This window comes from Zea mays, chromosome 1, assembly GCF_902167145.1.
Source record: "Zea mays cultivar B73 chromosome 1, Zm-B73-REFERENCE-NAM-5.0, whole genome shotgun sequence".
NCBI classification, from domain to species: domain Eukaryota; kingdom Viridiplantae; phylum Streptophyta; class Magnoliopsida; order Poales; family Poaceae; genus Zea; species Zea mays.
In genome coordinates this window covers 307,092,276-307,113,692 of record NC_050096.1, presented here as the reverse complement: position 1 = coordinate 307,113,692, position 21,417 = coordinate 307,092,276, and the positions used below count along the sequence as shown (strand labels likewise).

Here is a 21,417-nt window from a genome sequence, read left to right as displayed (position 1 = left end):
GGTAGGCTGCCTCTGCTTGTTCTGCCTTCCGACGATCTCAACCGTCAATACGGTCTAGAGTCTCTCTTCCGTCGGATGCGCGCACTCTCTCCCCACGCATCGCCCCACCCCCCACCCGGTCGTCCAACCGTGCGAGTACCCTAGGAGGTCCCGCCGAGGAGGCCCCGTCGAGATCGAGCGCGCCGGGTTCGTGCGCGACGTCTGCTTCCTCCTCATCGCGCTCTTCTACCTCCTCGCCGTGCTGCTCACCGGCTCCGTCACTGTCTGGGTCACCGCCTCCTTCCTCTCCCTTTACGCCGCGTACGTCCTCCTCGTCTGGACGTCCCACTGCTGCGCGGAGGACGGCACGACGAAGCCCGTCGTCGACGACGCCGCGACCGCGGGTCCCGATCCCGACCTCGCCGCCCCTCTCCTCGCCGAGGACCTCGACGAACCTCCCGCGCTTCCCATCTCGTCCAAGCACGCCGAGGCCGCCGCACCGCCGAGGCGGGGGAGGAGCAGCCTTGCGCGCCGCGCCCTCCACGTGCTGCAGTGGCTGTTGTACCTGCCGCATCGCCTGCATTGATGCTGACCTTCCTGCTTCTCTCAAGGCGCTCATGCTCTCGAATCTAGACGCACAGGTGAAGTACCCTGCCACACACTGCTTGGTGATGCTAATCCTATCACATTATTGCTAATTTGTTTTAGTGACTGCTACTACAAGTTAATTGAAAAACTGTTGGATTGTCACACAAAAAATGAATGTTTTGCATTCTGTGGATTTAACATGGTGCAGGAAATATGTGTTTAATGCACACAGTGAATACAGACGATAAAATTGGGGGTATTATGTAGCTGTTTGGTTTTCAGCTTGCTAAGTGAAATTCAACCACACATTTGGATGCGCTAGCAAAATTGGAGTTCGTTCGCATTGGTGTAGTAGCTATTCAATTTGATTTGCACTTCTGAGTTAAATTGCAATCTTGTGGTAGCCAATTTAGGTGTGTGTGGGTATGGGCATACGTGTAATAAAGGAGTTTTTCATTATGTGGCCAGTTGAAGGTTTGCAACGGGAAGCTTCTACACGTTATCACTTCAGTAAATGGTTTCTACTTGCCAGTGAAGCCACACAACGTTAGGCGCTCCCTGGTGGGCTTGCTGCAACAACTCAGCAATGCGTTTGCTAATGTAAGTAACCTTGAATCCTAAATCTTCGTCATCTTCTATGCTTATTTACTTATTTTTTTATTTATTATTCATAAAATAAATAACTGGCAGTTATCATTCTTTTTCTATAGGCATATGAGGTTAGCCTATGTTTCTACCTTACAACTTATAACATACTCTTCGGGTCGCTTCCTATACTGGAAATGTAGCATATAAATATCTCTCCCTATATGTCCAGCAATAATATACAAATATATTATGTATAAAATCATATAGTATACAAGAATATTAGGAAACATATCTGGTGCAACCAGACCAATTGGTACAACCGTGCAACCAAGACACATGAATAAAGGTGGGAGTACATTTTAAAAAAAATTCCAAGGAGAGGTGGAAGGGTTGTTTTGAAAACGATGTTTCTGAGTATATGAGGAGAGACGTTGCTTCAATTAGGATACAAAAGCACGTGCGTGCGCATTCTGCCAGAAAAGCGTACCTACAAGTATATGAATCAGCTACAGCAATACAAACAGGATTACGAGCAATGGCAACTCGCAACGAACACAGATTCCGAAGAGAGACCAGGGCATCCATAATTATCCAGGTTTGCACTATTATGCCTATCATGATTTGCAAATGGTTTTTGTAGGAAAAACATAATGAACAGTTCCTTGAATCACAGACTCGTTGGCGCCAACACAGAGCTTATGCTGCTTACAAACAGCAACAGAAAGCTTCTTTGATTCTCCAATGCTTGTGGAGGGCACGCATTGCAAGAAAGGAACTTCGGAAACTGAGAATGGTCTGTAGTACAATTATGCATCTTCAACACAAGCACACCATTCATTGTTAATGCTCATAAAGTAAGCATAACCATGTGAACAGGAAGCAAGAGAGACCGGCGCACTGAAAGAAGCAAAAGACAAGCTAGAAAAGAGAGTAGAAGAACTCACATGGCGGTTAGACGTCGAGAAGCGTTTGAGGGTAATTCACTTGATCAATATAAGTAGTTTCTGTAGTGTTTAGTATGTCACTTGGTCCCGAATGACTTTATCTACTATGTCTTGCCGGCAGGCTGACCTTGAAGAAGCAAAGAGCCATGAAATTGAAAAGTTGCAATCTGCACTGCAAAAAATGCAAGAAAATCTCGAGGAAGCCCATGCAGCAATAGTAAATGAGAAAGAGGCTGCAAAGTTAGCGATTGAACAGGCACCACCAAAGATAGTAGAAGTGTCGGTTATTGACAATGCGAAACTTGAGGAGTTGACAACTCAAAATAAAGAACTTGAGGTTCAGGCTCTTGAAATTTTATTCAGATATAAGATTCATAATTTAATTATTTAGATCAATGATCACATACAAATTTGTATCCAGGATGAACTAAGTACGTTTAAACAAAAGGCTGAGGATCTTGAAAATAAGCTTATTGAGTTCCAAAAACAGTCTGATGAACTGTCACAGGAGACACAAGAACAAGCATCCAAAGTTACTCAACTTCAAGAGCTGGTCGAAAGGTAATAAGGACCTGTTTGGTTCGTTGCCTAACTAAATCGTGTATATTACAAATTCTGCTCACATACTACCACCGCAATATGGTGCAGGCTTGAAGCAAGTTTATCCAATATGGAATCTGAAAACCAAGTTCTACGACAACAGTCATTGGTTGTTGCATCAGCTGACGAGGATAAATCAAAATAGATAGAGAGGTACATTCTACAATACGCATACTTCACATTTACATTTTTTTTCTTCCTGGGCTGTACTCATGTCCTATGAGAAAGTCTCATAAACTAAAAAGAACAATACATTTAGATTGGAAAGCAAGATCGCCACCTTGGAGTCAGAGATCGAGTTGCTCCACAGCAATTCTGCACTAGCTATTCAGGTCGTGGTTACTCCTGAAATGAATCAGACAACAGTAATTGAGGTAAATTTCCTTGAAGAGAGCTTTGTGAAAACACTACTTGGGAGCATTGACTATTTGATAAATAAAAACGTTTGCATTTAATTCTGTCTAAAACCTCATTCATATTTAGGAATTTGACAAGGGACACCAGCTTGAAGAAGTTAAAACGGTCAATGTATGTGCTATAAGTTTTACCTGGCAAACATTTATGAGTGAGCAAAGCATCTACTGTGGCCTCGGTTTTCTGAGTGAGCAAAGCATGACGAGATCGAGATGTGGCCTCGGTCCTGTTTTTTACTGTGAGCTACTAGCTGAAGCTGACCCTTTTCAACTGCATCTACTCCATGGATTATACACGGGCGGCGTCGCAGCGAGCAGCCTGGCCCGCCGGTAACAATCTCCGGAATCCTATCATTTTCGTGGCTTTGTTCAGGGATCATCGTCAGTCACATGCTTTTGATGGATCAAAAGCGACCGCATAGATAGCACAGATTGGCATATCCTCCCTTGGGGCGATTTTCAGAATTGTCTTGATATTTTAGGAACCATTTTTCTTTTGCATTTGATGATGCATTTATTGATTTCCGTTCAGAACTCTATTTGTACTTATGTTTGCATAGGCTACCATGCTCTAATTTCACACGAGATTTTGAGATACTTCTTGACACTTGTATTTTTTGTCATTGAAGCCCATATGCTCTGTTGCTATGCCATAATGGACTGCTTGGATGATGCCGACCTTCTGGCCAAAAGGGTGTGGAGATTTGAGGTATCCAGCTATTAATTTATATTTATCTATAAAAAACAGAAACATACTTGTGACAGTCTTGTCAGTAGAAGTATCTGCAGGTTTATTGTCCTTTTCCGATGGATGTTTCAGCTCATATATACCAAAAAGATTTCCCATGGTTAAAAAACAATAGCAGATTAAAGTTGTTCTCATGTATGGATGTGTGATTGTTTGCTCTTTTTCTTTCCATAGTTAGATGATATGGTGAATCGAGGATAAGTGACCCAAACTTTAGACATATAATGTGTTATGTACTTCCTTATCATGTACCTGTGTGTATTGTGTTGTTGTAGCCTTAACAAGGGGTTATACTTTGATAATGTGTAGTAGTTAATGTCATATCTTTGGTTTATGTTCTCCAGGTCATAAAAAACCACATCTTTAAGTTCCTTGCCATGAAATTCCTAATTAATCGAGCCTTGAAAACCGCACGGACACTTGACTTATTTTTTTGGATCATCATTTTTTTATTTTGCTTGTGAGGCTTGTTCTACAAATGTTTATTATACTATACTCTATTGGTTCAGATCTGAACATTTTGTAAATTTATACTTGAAAAACTAAAAAGAAATAAATTTGTGCTTTCATTGATGTAGTGGTAGGTACATGAACGGAAGAACAAAAGACGATCACTATCAAGATCTCAAAAGTCTCGATCCCACTGTAATGGTGAAGCGATTTATAAAAACTAAATGTTAAATTATTTTGTTTTGTAACCTACTTGGCATGTGAAATATAAAGACACTTAGTCTGAGATACTTCACTGTTGATTTTTTTCCAGATTTTCAGTTATACTATCAATTCTGAACACATACAACTTAACACTACTATTTTTTCCAGAGTTGTAATCTGTCATCTTTCTCGGATGCCAGGTTACTAAGACATCGATGGCATCCTCATGGAGGATGAGGTAATTCTAGATGCATGCTTTGATCTCCTCTCGTGCATGGTGCTTGTGTATAAGTGCTGATTATATGTTTTGGCTCTGCCTGCAGCCTATTTCAATTGTTTTCCAAGTAACTGCAAATGGTGTTGGCCTGCTAGATCCTGGTGTTGAAAGTAACCGTGTAAGTGTCTGCCCGTGAATTTGGTGTGCCTATGCTGCCCATCTGCTGTGTAAGTGTCTGCCTGTCAATCATCTGTCATCCTAGCCTTTTGGTTTCTTTTGTTGGGGTAAATATGTTTTTGTCGATGTAATCTTTCTGGATCCTCTCATCGACGTTTTGCCGCTAGATGATTCTGGTAGGGAGTCCTCGCCCTTCGAGCCCCCCTTGAAAAGTACGGCCTCGACGAAGAGAAGGCATGCAACGAGCTCCTGAGCTTTTCCGATTCCAGTGGCTCTCCATAGGTAAGAGCCCCAGAGGGTTTCTACTCGTTCCATTGATTCAATTTGTCTTCTTCCAGTTAAAATTTAGCAAAATGGATGAGGCTGAGTTGATTCTGTGGTTGGATTAATCAGCGCATCGGTACTACACAAGGAACAGTTAGGATTTTGCTTCTTTGTTTATAAGGATTTTGCTAGGCTTTTTCTATTTCACCTTATAAGTTGAAACCTTCTGTTATGGAAACATAACCATGGTTAGAAATTTGCAAGGACTGCTAGGACACGAAAAGTCTCCTTGTTGCTTCCATTTTGTTCAAATTCCCTGCAAATATAACTTCTTGGAAGCTTCAGGGTTCAGAAACTTCCCACTCCTTGGGTTTGGTAGTACTGAGTGTAGGCAGAAACCTTCATTTGTCTTGCTTCATGTATCTCATTGCCAACTTGTCATGATTTGCAACGTATTACTAATAAACTGAGGTGTTTTTCAGGCTTGCATCCTAGCTTGATCCCATTGAATACACTGTGAATGCCACCCTTGTTTTTGTTGCTGCCATCCTATCTCTCTTTACTTTGCAATAGTCTACCTGACACATCTACTCTAAATTTGGTTTACCAAGTATAACATACTAACATAATAATGATACTTACGTTGATTTCTTTCTTACATCCCAATCAACTTATCACATCTGTACATAATTAAAATGATACTGCACAATACTGATTATGGAACCTATGTGTATGCCAATTGAAAAAAGGTACTTTCCTACTGCGGTTCACACTTTTTTGTCTTGCTTGAGTTTTATTAGATGGATACATAGAGTAAGGAAATGGACAGTATTCTGTGAATTTTAATATGTGCTCTATATGCAATTGGTTTAATCTTGCTTCCGCTAACAATGCTCTATTCTTTGTCAGTGTGATCCTCTTGCAAGTTACAACTGATATTCAGCTGTCAGTAAGCTAACATGGCTTCCAAATTACAAACCCATGGGTTGTTGGCTATCATGCTGATAGAGGAGGATTACCATCGCCAACCCGCCCATTAACGCACTCCACCCCATCAGTAAAGCAACTGGGTGACGCCTCCCTTCTTCCTCATTTATTTGTTGCGTAATGACGATACATATTTACTGCAGATTTTTTTCTTTAGGTTGAAGCATGTTCAACAAGTTGAACTATCTAATCCTAATGTTGAGATCCGCTTGCTTGAAGTATTTTACCACAAGATTTATAAGGTTCGTGCATGGTTTATGTGAAGTATTTCCTACATTAAAAGTCCTTTATTTCTTGATTTTCACCGCTTACATTTATGTTTGTTTATTCTTAGCATTTGTTTCAGGTAATCAGGCATGCACCGCTGCATCATGTATTCTTTTTGGGTGCATCATTTTCTGATTTTGCCCTTGATTAATCAAGATGTGTAGCTATGCCAGTGTTAATCACCTATAGCCCAAATTATGGTAGTCCTTTTAGAGGAAAAAGCTCAAGCAAACTTCCCAGAAATTGTGAACCTAAACAAGTCCTCAATGCCTCTGCAGTCTGGATTTATTATGGCTATAACACAAATTAGTTAATCAGGATTCAGTTCCCGAGCCCAGAGGTATCTGTGGACTTTTTTGTTCACCGCCTTCACTGTAGTACTATGCTATAGTAGTATTGTTGAGTTAACCATACTCTCCGAATCTTTGATTTTAGAGCACGACCAGGCAACCGTCGACCACGCCCAATCGGGAGCTCTATCTTGGTAAGCGTCTTGCCGGGCTCTTGAGTGAATCTCTCACGCGTGTCTGCGGGTTCCTATGCACTGCTGTTTTGTATTGCCCGTCGTTTCGTGTTTGTTGCTGATGTCGTGATGCGATCATGTTTCTTTTTGGTTGTAGGCGTCAAAGTACATTGTGGCGAGGAGGTGGCTATCAAGTTGGTATGCGATAGTCTGATACTATCATTGGACCATTTTTCTCTCTTTATCATGAAGTATATGTCTGACATTTAACATTAGTTTGTTCCATATGCAAACATATATTTGGTTAGCTATTGCTTGAAACGGTTTCGTGAAGAATTGACATGGCATAATTATGAAAATGAGTGGTGTGTTGCATGTAATTGCTTTTAGAAAGATCGGGATGGTTCTAAGTTATATTGTTACATGACTAATAACAAGACTTTCAAACCTTTTCTTGGTTGTCCATACGAATTGACATGTTGATACAGTTCCAATCATGGTTCTGTTACCTTTCATTAGTATGGCTGTATAACAGCTCCACTTTTTTTAAAAAAGGAAGTAATGAGTCATATTTTCATAGGGCCATTTTGAGCATATAAAAATACACTAGCAAAGAGTTGATTTCTGGTGGCGAGGACACCGCAGCGGCAGCGGGTGACGGACTCAACGAGCAGGCCTGGATCTTTGTTGTCATCTCAGCACAGTTCTTCAAAATTCTCCTATCCATGTTGTCTTGTATTTTTGCGTTGAAGAGATGGAATGTTGGCAAAGAGAACATGCAGAGAGGTACAAATTGAGGTTCATCGAGATAGATTTGAAGGCTTTTTATTTCAGTGAAAATTGATGCTGACCAGTCACTTTTTTGTTTTGGGCAGGACTGCAATTCATTGGTAGGAATTTCTCTGTTGCTGTGTACGAACAAGTCAATTCTCCTATAGGTTTCAACATCACCTTTACTGGTTTGCTTAGCCTCACCACCGATATAGGTTTAGAATTTCCTATAATACAAACTAATTTCTGTGGGATTCTTAACGGCTATTCCATTATTTAGTTAGTAAGTAATATACAATTAGTTTGTCAGTTTGGTGGCTTTAATTTGCATATTTTTCTACCATGTTTTGGGAATATTACTAATATATATTAACCCTTTGAAGCTTGTTGTAACAAGATACCTTAATTGTCACACAATGCTACTGTCATTTGGCGATTGCGTTTAACACATTGCTACTGCTGGGATTTGTGGGACTAAATGGTTGTACAACTCAAACATCATCAAGGCCCAAGATGTCATCTGCATGCTCATGAGTCAGAAGAATGTGTTATCAACAAGGAGGAGATGTGAGTGTACCATGGGTATGTAGAACACTGAATTTATTTTTACAGCCATAGTGAACACTCTTTTAGTTGGCCTTTTGATTTGAAATAAACCACTATAGAACATTGATTTTTTTCTTTTACAGTCATAGTGAACACAAGATACCTTAAGCACAATTATAACAGTTTGTCCCATCCACATATCCCTCGTCATGCCTTTCCATGCCATCTTCGCCACCTGCCTGTAACCCTCGGGTCCGTCCGTCCGCAGTAAGAGAATTGTATAAAAGGTCTATTTAGGTGACCCATGATATAATTTCTCAGATGAGTTTTTCTACTACAATAGTTTTATTGCCTAGGTGCAGCAATAATCAGTATTAAGCAATAAAGTTCAGTATTGCTACAATTAACTCTTAAATGTAGTTTTGTTTTACATATTATATCTCAAGTTAATTCTCCTATCCATGTTGTCTTGTATTTTTGCGTTGAAGAGATGGAATGTTGGTAGAGAGAACATGCAGAGAGGTACAAATTGAGGTTCATCGAGATAGATTTGAAGGATTTTTATTTCAGTGAAAATTGATGCTGACCAGTCACTTTTTTGTTTTGGACAGGACTGCAATTCATTGGTAGGAATTTCTCTGTTGCTGTGTACGAACAAGTCAATTCTCCTATAGGTTTCAACATCACCTTTACTGGTTTGCTTAGCCTCGCCACCGATATATGTTTAGAATTTCATATAATAAAAACTAATTTCTGTGGGATTCGTCACGGCTATTCCATTATTCAGTTAGTAAGTAATATACAATTAGTTTGTCAGTTTGGTGGCTTTAATTTGCATATTCTTCTACCATGTTTTGGGAATATTACTAATCTATATTAACCCTTTGAAGCTTGTTGTAACAGAAAATATTCCACTAAAATTATCTTGGTCTTTTTTGTAAACAATTAATTTCTAAATTGTCACACAGTTTTGCATGGTACATACTTTCCTGGCACAGAGTTTCTTCCTGTCATGAACTTATCTTTTTATATCAGTTTTAGAAATATACCACCTGTCTGTAACCCTCGGGTCCGTCCGTCCGCAGTAAGAGAATTGTATAAAAGGTCTATTTAGGTGACCCATGATATAATTTCTCAGATGAGTTTTTCTACTACAATAGTTTTATTGCCTAGGTGCAGCAATGATCAGTATTAAGAAATACATGATCAAGTTCAGTATTGCTACAATTAACTCTTAAATGTAGTTTTATTTTACATATTATATCTCAAGTTAATGATACAATATGTGGCTCCCAACAGTATGCTTGGTTTTGCATGTCTTGTGCCTGCTATTTTCTACCAACCATTTAAGTGTGTTTGTGATGAATAATTTTTAAGGCATCCTTACATAATTCTGTTATTTGAAATTGCTACAACTCATAATGCTATGCAAACTAGCAGAATGCAGTGGTTAATTTTGTATAGAAATGAGCAACCTATGTTACATCAATTATTGCGTGTCAGTTCTAAATTTCACATTCCACTAATATGCATCGTCTTCTTTTAATTTTGGTGTTCCATAAGCAACCTATTTTGTTGTTATTTACTAAATATGAGCATATCTTTTGATTCTTATTAATCATGATTTGACACCTGTGTATTATAGGAAAAACTGTTGGGAGTTTGGAAGACATGATTATTTCTATGGTGTTTGCATTTTTAGATTAGTGAAATTTATAGAAACGTTGAAGTGTCAAGTTATTTTTGTGTGTGCTTTCTCGTCCTTTGGCGGTAGAGTATAGTGCTTGCTTATTTGGTGCAAACGCCATGAAGTCCCTATTGAGAAGGTATGCAATTTCTGGTTCTAACAATATTTGTTTTTTCTCCAAATTCCCCTGTTGCAAAAGCCTGCAGTTATTGAACATGTTGTTCTGCTAACAGATTTTCAATAAATCTCTTCTTAGGAAATTTGTATGGGCAATGGACATTGACTCGGAATTCAGATTCTAAGAGAGCATTGGCACGTTATTTGCCTCTGTTAATTTCAAGAAAAACATGACAGGTTAATTTCAACAATGCACGTTATTCACCAAACCACACCTTATCCAGGGAACAATGGAGTTATTGATGGCCATAGCTTGGTATGGTGGCATTGGTTGGGCTCCCATGAGCTGAACCATAGCCGACCCAACCTTCTAGAGTTCTCTGGAGCTGAACCATAGCCGTGGGGGTTACATAGAGGACGTGGTATCAACAGATGCTTGGAAAGTTTTCTGTCGCCAAATGGGAAACAAGATATTGTAGGCCTGGAGCCGTGAAACAACGACACCGCAAGACCGTACAGCAGCTTCAGGTGAGCAGCCATCTATGAGCAGCCCTCCTGCCACCGAGGCCTGTGCTGGCAACGACGGAAGCCATTTGGCGGGATCTCAGCCAGATGCTACGCCATATGCTTCTACCAGCACAACGCAGAGGATGAGTTCCGAAGCATTAGCAAGCCAGCAATGTGGATCACTACCACAAATTTCGATAAACCGAGCTGAACGTACCCTTGAGATGAAGGGCAGCCCCAATAATCTTCACGGACACCCAGGCATGCAGCAAACTGCGAATGGTTTCAATGATGTTCCAGGTGCCAAACCAGACTCTTAACTACACTTGTACGGTTAATGTTCCATTTCTCATGACCATTTTAGTTCAAAGTTCATGACCTTTGTGTGTCTATCTTTTTTCAGGACCAATGATGTTCCCACATGTGGCTCAACTGGTGGTGAATCAGATGCAGACACATACGGCTGATTGATAATGTTGTGTGTGTGCCAGGGGGTCGGGTCGCCTTTGATCCGTCGCGCCTCAACCTGAGGCTGCAACTGTGAGCCTGTTGTGTAATTGCTTAAGTAGTTATTAGGATGATAGCATGCATAGATGTGTTGGGTGGATGCTGTAACAGTGGTGATCGGTGAGTTGCGATTCTGAATGTGTAGCAGAAAAAACCACAGCCGAAATGAAACATCTGTATAGATTATCGAGGATTTTTTTAGCATGAAACCGTGCGAATCAGTTTGTCTATTGTCTGTATGGTTTATATATACATCAAACTGACGGTGTTCCCGGACTGCTTAATCTCTGCTGCCAGTAACATGATTAGGAGTGACAAGAGAGGCCATGCTTGTTTAGAGCAAAATCAGCCATGCACCAAATAACAAGTGAGGTTGGTGCTTTCTATCTCAACTATGATGGTTTAATCCCAGCATCTTATCTTCATTACTACATAGTTAGATCCTTTAATATTTGGTGCATGGCTGATTTTTGTCACTCATTACCTAGATCAACTCTTTGTTATGACTGTTGAGTTGTTTTTTGATAGCATCACTAAACAATGACATATCCGTGTATAAGTGTCTCCGTTGCAACGCACGGGCATATGCCCTTCACCCAATCACTTGCAGCTTAAAGGGCATCTGAATTAGTGGTTTTAAGGTATTAACATTACAATTTTTGGTACATTTCAATCCTGTCTCATGTGCATTGGGTGAAGAATTTTATCATATTGATTCCGTAGCAACGCACGGGTATATACCTAGTAATATAATGAAGGGAAAAGGGCACTTCTAGTTTCAAAGGCATAGAGGATTAAGTTTTTTTTATGTCAATGTAGTAACTCAGACTCTTTGATAGAGCTTCAGTTCTTGCACTATGGCCAAATGTGTTGATGTTTGATGATAATGTCGAGTGATATTTGTTGTTAGTAGTAATAATAGTTGTTGTTATATATTCCTAGTCATCTAGGATCTAAGCTCCAAGAATAACAAATGCAAATCATGAGATCGTCGAATGCCTCAAGTGTTGTCATTGCTCTCTATTTGTATTTCATTCTAATCCACAAAATAGATTCAACTTCAGGGCTCCATTCTCGTCAAGAGAAGTGTGGCGAGTGGCTCAAAGGCCTTAGAATATATATATATATATATATATATATATATATATATATATATATATATATATATATATATATATATATATATATATATATATATATATATATATATATATATATATAGACACATACGTCGACGCTAAAATGCACCTGGGTGCATTCTCTGTATTGAATGCACCCACCTACAATAACACCCCCGAGTACGCCTCGGCCCTCCTGTATGTGCGCCTCCCTGCCCCCCGCCGCCGCGCGCCTCCCTATCCCCGCGCCACCCTCTCCCCCACTGCCGCCGAACGCCACCCTCTCCCCCACCGTCGCCGAGCGCCTCCCTGTCCCCGCGCCGCCGCGTGCCTCCCTGTCCCCGCGCCGCCGCGCGCCTCTCTGTCATCGCGCCTCCATGTCCCCCGCATTAGGTGTGATTGCAACTGCTGTATAATTCTACCCAAATATCTGTTAAAAAATGTAAACAAAATGATTGCAACTGCTGGTGTGTTGTAATTGCAGCTGCTGGTGTGGATGCAACTGCTGAGTTGCTCTGATGTGATTGCAAGTACTGAATAACTCTGGAAAATTTTGTTAAAAAAATATGATTGCAACTGCTGGTCTGGTGTAATTACAACTGCTGGTCTGGTGTGATTGCAACTTCTATATAACTATGTCCAAAAATCTGTTAAACAAACAATGATTGCAACTGCTGTCTGGTGTAATTGCAACTGCTGGTCTGGTGTGATTGCAACTTCTTTATAACTATGTCCAAAAATCTGTTAAACAAACAATGATTGCAACTGCTGTCTGGTGTAATTGCAACTGCTGGTCTGGTGTGATTGCAACTTCTATATAACTATGTCCAAAAAACTGATAAACAAACAATGATTGCAACTGCTGTCTGGTGTGATTGCAACTGCTTTCTGGTGTAATTACAACTGCTGGTCTGGTGTGATTGCAACTTCTATATAACTATGTCCAAAAATCTGTTAAATAAAACAATGATTGCATCTGCTGGTCTGGTGTAATTGCAATTGCTGGTCTGGTGTGATTGCAACTGCTGGTCTGGTGTGATTGCAACTTATGTGAAGAGGTTGAGCCATTCGTGGAGAAAGAGGGGCGTGGGCGGGAAAGTAAAAAGGTTCTGTCGGGAGCGTGCGGGAGCGACGAAGACGTGCGGGAGGGACGAAGACGGCCTGAGTGGGACGGTTGGCTCGGACCTGGCGCGTAGGTTCAGCCTGGGTGCATTCTCTATATTGAATGCACCCAGGTGTAATATATAAATACAGTATATATATATATATGGGGAATACTAGAATCAACAGCCTCCAAAACACCCCACCCGCTCGAAACTAGCCATTTGCGGCTATTAAGGCATTGCTAGGTCATACTGGACAAGTCTAATACATATAACCAACATGTCTGGTATGCATTATAGTGCACCTTTGGCCTCGAATAGAACTCACCTTAGAAATTTCAAGCATCATGCCTAGAAATTCTAGTTTAGATTATTATTAAGTATGTAAGAGTAGTTTGCCTCTCTCTGTTCTGTCGTTCTGCCATCTAGCTATCTCGATCGTTCGATATGCCGTGGAGCTCCTCCCCCGTCCGATGTGCGCTCCCTCCACCAACGCACACCCTCCCACGATCCCCGCATCGCTCTCCCCCTCGCCCACCAGGCCTTCCCCGTCCTCGATGCGCTCTGCAACTTCCACCCTCGATCGTCCCGACCCCACGCTTGATCCTCGTCCTCCCGGCCGCCAACCGCCCCCGTCCGTTTGCCCGCACAACCCGCCTCTGCAACGCCCGTCCAGCCGCCGCCGGCGAGCTCGTCCGCGATGAGCACCGCCAGGGCGCCGCCCAAGCTGTGCCCGGTGACCGAGACGCCCACATCTCGCCCTACTTGTCGAGAAGCCGCCACCCCTCTTCTTCTCTCTCGAGTCTTGTTCACCCCCTCCTCCCAAAACCCTAACCCCTCGACTTCCCAATATGGCGTCGCATCTCCCCATTAGCCGTCGTGGCGTCCGGATCGCAGCCACCACGGATCCAGTTGGCAGCATCAGCCCCGCGCCCGTGTCCACCGCACTGCCGGTGGTCGTCGTCAAGTTCGAGACACCGTTCATGCTCTTGGCCCAACCTGCCGCGACGCTCCAACCAGGTACGCGACGTGCTTGTCCATCTTGGAGAAGCCCCCGCCGTGACCTCTGCTGCTCCCTCAACACCCCTCCCTGCGCGTGATAGGATCTGGGAGCGGCAAGAGGTCGCCCCCCATCTTCAGCAACGAGCTCATACCTTCCTCCCCTCCCCACCACCATCACCCCGCCAAGCGGGCCTACTGCTTCATGTCCCGCCAGAGGGAGGTTCTGCTCCACCACCTCCTCCCCCTCTTCCTGGACATGGATCCCCAGGCCCATCTCTATGCTTTACTCGTTTGTTTTTTACAAGTTCAGATCCACAAGCATACTCACATAGTGGAATACCCACGTGATTTTGTTATGCGCATGTGTAACCAGCATAAGAATTAGGAAAAAGCTTTAATGTTTATGCTCATTTTATCTATGAAATTCTTACACTAAAATGCATGTGCTATTCTTGCTTGAGAATAACAGAATCTATTTATCTTATACTTTTTCATAGGTTGTTGCTGTCAAACCAAATTATGTGCCTATATAAGTTGCGCTTATGGATTATGCGTTCGAGTATAAATTGTACCTGCATTTTGGTATGTCGTTGCTTATTTTGGTAATTTATCATCCTCTTATTTCTCTTTGTGTTCATTATGTGCGCTCTCATTTCTGCTTCTATGACCCTACAGGTTCTCGATGGTGTTCAGTAAGGATTTGGTCATCAGCAATGATGTGTTTTAAGTTTCTCTTCTCTTGTATGTCCACTTGCATCGACTCAGGTATCCATTTCACTTGATTGTGCTCCTGCCTGCTCTTTTTGGCGAAGATAGGTGCTTTGGAATGCCTTTACAAAATGCATTTCCATGGTCTTTCCATGTTCTCATTTGTTTCATGCCTACAAGTGCCTTGTCCGTATACTGTTTCACGCTGATTTGTTGAGCAACCTGTCTTTGTATAGCCAGCCATCTTTCAATGAGTTGTGAGTGGATGCTCATGTCATTCTCCCAATTTTCCTTGTTGAATTTTACCATGCCACTGTATTACAGTTATTTATACATTCCTATGTCTTCTGACCTATAAGTAAAGTCTACATATGACAATTTCAGTACATTATTTCATACTAAAAAGAAACGTTTGGACTATAGAAAGCTTTCTGTTAGCCACATGTTACCTTTTGGTAGATCTACTACGTTCTGGTACTCTGATTTGTCAAACTAACAACATAGAATTTAACATATTTTAAAGATCATGTGATTGAGCATTTAAGTTATTGCCTTTGAAGAAGATTTAAATTTCGCGACAACGGCCCCATCAGAGGCATGAATCCTAAAGACCATGCCATCAACTCCTGTCGTACTGTCCTTGTTCTTATAAATTGTGTTTTCTCAATGTAACATTGCTCTGATTTATGTGTACTAACTAACACTAGATTATTTTTTATTCCAATCTATTACCTATGGTTATAAATGTAACATAATTTATAATTCATTGTTCTTTTCAGATGCTCATGACATTTCCCAATGCAACAAAATATCTGAAAAGTAAGTTCGATAAATTTTCTGGCTATGTGGATAAGCTATAATGTACTGACAATCTTTCATTCTTGTTTTAAGCAATTATAAGCTTTGGTAAGGTTGATCCTGGGCACAAGGAAAAAGTTGAACAGAGTGTCTTGTCCATCTGCTCATGGGAAGAGTTTCTGTAACTAATAAGGTTCTCCCTTTCTGGCCAAATCACAGATGGAATGAATAAATGCTTAGTCACAAGAATATTAGTAATGTGTCAAGACTCAAGGCTATAATTTTAAATTTCTAGAACTATTTTTGATAGTTGTCATTTTCAGTTATATAGTGCTCTACTTACTGCACCTATTGAGATATTTAATAGAGAAATTAAATAAAGGATACTGCTACTCATATAAATATAGATATATTCTTGCTCCCTCAATATTCAAAACGTGCAAATCACAACCCTAGGTGATTATGAGAGAGCTTATGTGAAGTAATTCATATATAGAATGGCCCATGTGGCATATGGCATCTCACATTCTATGCCTCTTTTCTTTGCTATATGTAAAGGTAGGACTCATTAATACCATAGACGAGTTAGATCGATAGAAAATGTTAAGCTCTCTTATTATTGGGGTTCCTAATGTTCTAGATCTACCGTAACTGATGGATTTGATTTAAACATTAGATATATCGACAATAACTAGCTAAGTATGTGCTTTTGTTTTGCTTCTGTAGTCAGCGTTAGTGAGGTTGAGGCTCTATTCGAGCTGTTCAAGAGCATAAGTGGTTCGGTGATTGATGATGGCCTAATCAACAAGGTATATTCTATTGGTTGCCTCTGTATTCCTTATCATATTGCAGTTTTGGGTATGAACATCAAATATGCTCAGTAGCCATGTCATCGTTTAGCTCTTGAGAGCACCTAGAGGGGGGGTGAATAGGTGATCCTGTAAAAACTTAAACTTATAGCCACAAAACTTGATTAAGCGTTAGCACAGTTTATGCCAAGTGGCTAGAGAGGAGTCAAAACACAATAACCACAAGAATCCAATCACAGAGATGACACAGTGGTTATCCCGTGGTTCGGCCAAGTACAAAACTTGCCTACTCCACGTTGTGGCGTCCCAACGGACGAGAGTTGCACTCAACTCCTCTCAAGTGATCCAATGATCAACTTGAATACCACGGTGTTCTTGCTTTTCTTTTCTCAATCCCGTTTGCGAGGAATCTCCACAACTTGGAGCCTCTCGCCCTTACAAAAGATGTTCACAGAGAATCACAGAGCAAGGGAGGGATTAGCAACTCACACACGACACAAAGATCACAGCGAATACGCACACACAAGACCCAGACTTGAGCTCAAAAGACTAGCACACTAGAACGGAGCTCAAATCACTAGAATGTCGAACAAGTGCGCGAGATTGATGTGTGAGTGATCAAGAGTGCTCAAGGAATGCTTGGTGTTCTCCTCCATGCGCCTAGGGGTCCCTTTTATAGCCCCAAGGCAGCTAGGAGCCGTTGAGAACACATGTGGAAGGCTATCCTTGCCTTCTGTCGTCGGGCGCACCGGACAGTCCGGTGCACACCGGACACTGTCCGGTGCCCGATTTCTTTCCTTAACAGGCGAAGCCGACCGTTGCCGACCGTTACAGATCTGGCGCACCGGACAGTCCGGTGCACACCGGACAGTCCGGTGCTTCCTTCCGACCGTTGGCTCGGCCACGTGTCGCGCGCCGATCGCGCGGCCGACCGTTGGCCCGGCCGACCGTTGGCTCACCGGACAGTCCGGTGCACACCGGACAGTCCGGTGAATTTTAGCCGAAGTCGCCGGAGAAAAACCCGAGAGCGGCCTCTTCGGCCGAGGCAGCCTGGCGCACCGGACACTTTCCGGTGCACCACCGGACACTGTCCGGTGCACCACCGGACAGTCCGGTGCCCCAGACCGAAGCAGCCCCTTGGCTTTACACAGCCAAGTCTTCTCTTCTCTTCTTCTATCTGTTTCTAACACTTAGACAAATATATTAGTACACAAAACCAATGTACTAAGGCTTAGAAACATACCTTAACTTGTGATTTGCACTTTGTTCATCCTTGGGCATATTTTCACATTTAAGCACTTGTGTTTGCACTCAATCACCAAAATACTTAGAAATGGCCCAAAGGCACATTTCCCTTTCAATCTCCCCCTTTTTGGTGATTTATGCCAACACAACATAAAGCAACTAGAACAAGTGCAAAATCACTTCAAATAAAAACTCAAATTGGTTTTGATTCAATTTTGGCATATATGGATCATCCTTTGCCACCACTTGGTTTGTTTTTGCAAATCAAATTCAAATCTCTATCTCTAAGTCAAACACACATGTTGAAGTATAAAGAGAGTCATTCCAAAAGAGATTGATCAAAGATTTCAAAAACTCCCCCTATTTCCCATAATCAATACTTCTTCCCACAAGAAGTCAACTTTTGACAAAAGAGACAATAAGGGACAATAAAAGCTTTTGACAAAACAAAAACTCTATTCTACTATTTTCAAAATCTCTATTTTCAAAATCTCTCAAGTGGTAGCTGATCCATTTATCGCTTTGGCCTTTATTTTCTCCCCCTTTGGCATCAAGCACCAAAACGGGATCAATCTTGGCCCTCTAACCCCATTGCCTCACCAAGATCTTCAATAAGAATACAAAGGCAATAAGATTGCATGAGATGAACTTGGAATTAGTTACCCTCTCATCGGAGTGCAGTGGAAGTCTTTCATGGTCCAAGTCCACCTTTTCCCTTTCAATCCTCCTTCGAGACTAAATTATCAAACTCAAGCACATGGTTAGTCTCAAAGGGTCAAGTTGTAACACATCTCCCCCTAAACATGTGCATCACTTTGCAACAGACTTGTGAGGTCCAGGGAGTGTTTGTACAACTTGAGCACCATAATAAGCAACATAATGCAAAAAGGAACATGATCAAAAGCATAACTACATGTATGCTACAATTCAATCCAGGTTCCGCGAATCTAAGACATTTAGCTCACTACGCAACCTGCAAAAGGTCTTCTCATCTAGAGGCTTAGTGAAGATATCGGCTAGCTGGTTCTCGGTGCTAACATGAAACACTTCGATATCTCCCTTTTGCTGGTGGTCTCTCAAAAAGTGATGCCGGATGTCTATGTGCTTTGTGCGGCTGTGTTCAACAGGATTTTCCGCCATGCGGATAGCACTCTCATTATCACATAGGAGTGGGACTTTGCTCAGATTGTAGCCAAAGTCCCGGAGGGTTTGCCTCATCCAAAGTAGTTGCGCGCAACACTGTCCTGCGGCAACATACTCGGCCTCAGCGGTGGATAGGGCAACGGAAGTTTGTTTCTTAGAGTTCCACGACACCAGGGACCTTCCTAAGAATTGGCACGTCCCCGATGTGCTCTTCCTATCGACCTTACATCCAGCATAGTCGGAATCTGAGTATCCAACTAAGTCAAAGGTAGACCCCTTTGGATACCAGAGCCCGAAGCAAGGCGTAGCAACCAAATATCTAAGAATTCGCTTCACCGCCACTAAGTGACACTCCTTAGGATCGGATTGAAATCTAGCACACATGCATACGCTAAGCATAATGTCCGGTCTACTAGCACATAAGTAAAGCAAAGAACCTATCATTGACCGGTATGCTTTTTGATCAACGGACTTACCTCCTTTGTTGAGGTCGGTGTGCCCGTCGGTCCCCATCGGAGTCTTTGCGGGCTTGGCGTCCTTCATTCCAAACCGCTTTAGCAGATCTTGCGTGTACTTCGTTTGGGAGATGAAGGTGCCGTCCTTGAGTTGCTTCACTTGGAACCCAAGGAAGTAGTTCAACTCGCCCATCATCGACATCTCGAATTTCTGCGTCATCACCCTGCTAAACTCTTCACAAGACTTTTGGTTAGTAGAACCAAATATTATGTCATCAACATAAATTTGGCACACAAACAAATCACCATCACATGTCTTAGTGAAAAGAGTTGGATCGGTCTTCCCAACCTTGAAAGCATTAGCAAGTAAAAAGTCTCTAAGGCATTCATACCATGCTCTTGGGGCTTGCTTAAGTCCATAGAGCGCCTTAGAGAGCTTACACACATGGTCGGGGTACCGTTCATCCTCGAAGACAGGGGGTTGCTCCACGTACACCTCCTCCTTGATTGGCCCGTTGAGGAAAGCGCTCTTCACATCCATTTGGAACAACCTGAAAGAATGGTGAGCGGCATATGCTAGCAAGATTCGAATTGACTCTAGCCTAGCCACAGGAGCAAAAGTCTCCTCAAAATCCAAACCTGCGACTTGGGCATAACCTTTTGCCACAAGTCGAGCCTTGTTTCTCGTCACCACCCCGTGCTCGTCCTGTTTGTTGCGGAACACCCACTTGGTTCCCACAACATTTTGCTTCGGACGAGGCACCAGTGTCCAAACTTCATTGCGCTTGAAGTTGTTTAACTCCTCTTGCATGGCCAACACCCAGTCCGGATCTAGCAAGGCCTCTTCTACCCTGAAAGGCTCAATAGAAGAGACAAAGGAGTAATGCTCACAAAAATTAACTAATCGAGATCGAGTAGTTACTCCCTTGCTAATGTCACCCAGAATTTGGTCGACGGGATGATCCCTTTGAATCATCGCTCGAACTTGGGTTGGAGGTGCCGGTTGCACTTCTTCCTCCATCACTTGATTATCTTGTGCTCCCCCTTGATCAAGCGCCTCCACTTGAGGTACCTGTTCGTCATCTTTGGTTGGGGGATGCACCATAGTTGAGGAAGAAGGTTGATCTCGTTCATCTTGTTCCTGTGGCCGTACTTCTCCAATCGCCATGGTCCGTATAGCGGCCGTCGGAACATCTTCTTCATCTACATCATCACAATCAACAACTTGCTCTCTTGGAGAGCCATTAGTCTCATCAAATACAACGTCGCTAGAGACTTCAACCAAACCCGATGATTTGTTGAAGACTCTATACGCCTTTGTATTTGAGTCATAACCTAACAAAAACCCTTCTACAGCTTTGGGAGCAAACTTAGAATTTCTACCTTTGTTCACTAGAATGTAGCACTTGCTCCCAAATACACGAAAGTAAGATACATTGGGTTTGTTACCGGTTAGAAGCTCATATGACGTCTTCTTGAGGAGGCGATGAAGGTAGACCCTGTTGATGGCGTGGCAAGCAGTGTTCACGGCTTCCGTCCAAAAGCACTCGGGGGTCTTGAACTCTCCTAGCATCGTCCTCGCCATGTCAATGAGCGTCCTGTTCTTCCTCTCTACCACACCATTTTGCTGTGGTGTGTAGGGAGCGGAGAACTCGTGCTTGATCCCTTCTTCTTCAAGGAACTCCTCCACTTGAAGGTTCTTGAATTCGGACCCGTTGTCGCTCCTTATCTTCTTCACTTTGAGCTCAAACTCATTTTGAGCCCTCCTGAGGAAGCGCTTGAGGGTCCCTTGGGTTTCAGACTTATCCTGCAAAAAGAACACCCAAGTGAAGCGGGAAAAGTCATCAACAATAACTAGACCATACTTACTTCCCCCTATGCTTAGATAGGCGACGGGTCCGAAGAGGTCCATATGCAGCAGCTCCAGGGGTCTTGAAGTGGTCATCACATTCTTGCTGTGATGCGCTCCTCCCACCTGTTTCCCTGCTTGACAAGCTGCACAAGGTCTATCT

The 21,417-nt window shown here is 42.4% G+C and overlaps 1 protein-coding gene across 1 annotated transcript; it reads left to right on the top strand.

The window, feature by feature from the left end:
• The first annotated feature begins 1,663 nt into the window (after positions 1–1,663).
• LOC103644340 (myosin-12) lies at positions 1,664–3,062 on the top strand. The gene is made up of 7 exons (XM_020547320.1): positions 1,664–1,750; positions 1,829–1,948; positions 2,032–2,130; positions 2,221–2,436; positions 2,521–2,660; positions 2,748–2,852; positions 2,959–3,062. The coding sequence occupies exons 1-6, from the start codon at positions 1,691–1,693 to the stop codon at positions 2,842–2,844; spliced, it is 732 nt and encodes a 243-aa protein (XP_020402909.1). The 5' UTR covers positions 1,664–1,690; the 3' UTR covers positions 2,845–2,852; positions 2,959–3,062.
• Positions 3,063–21,417: the final 18,355 nt, after the last annotated feature.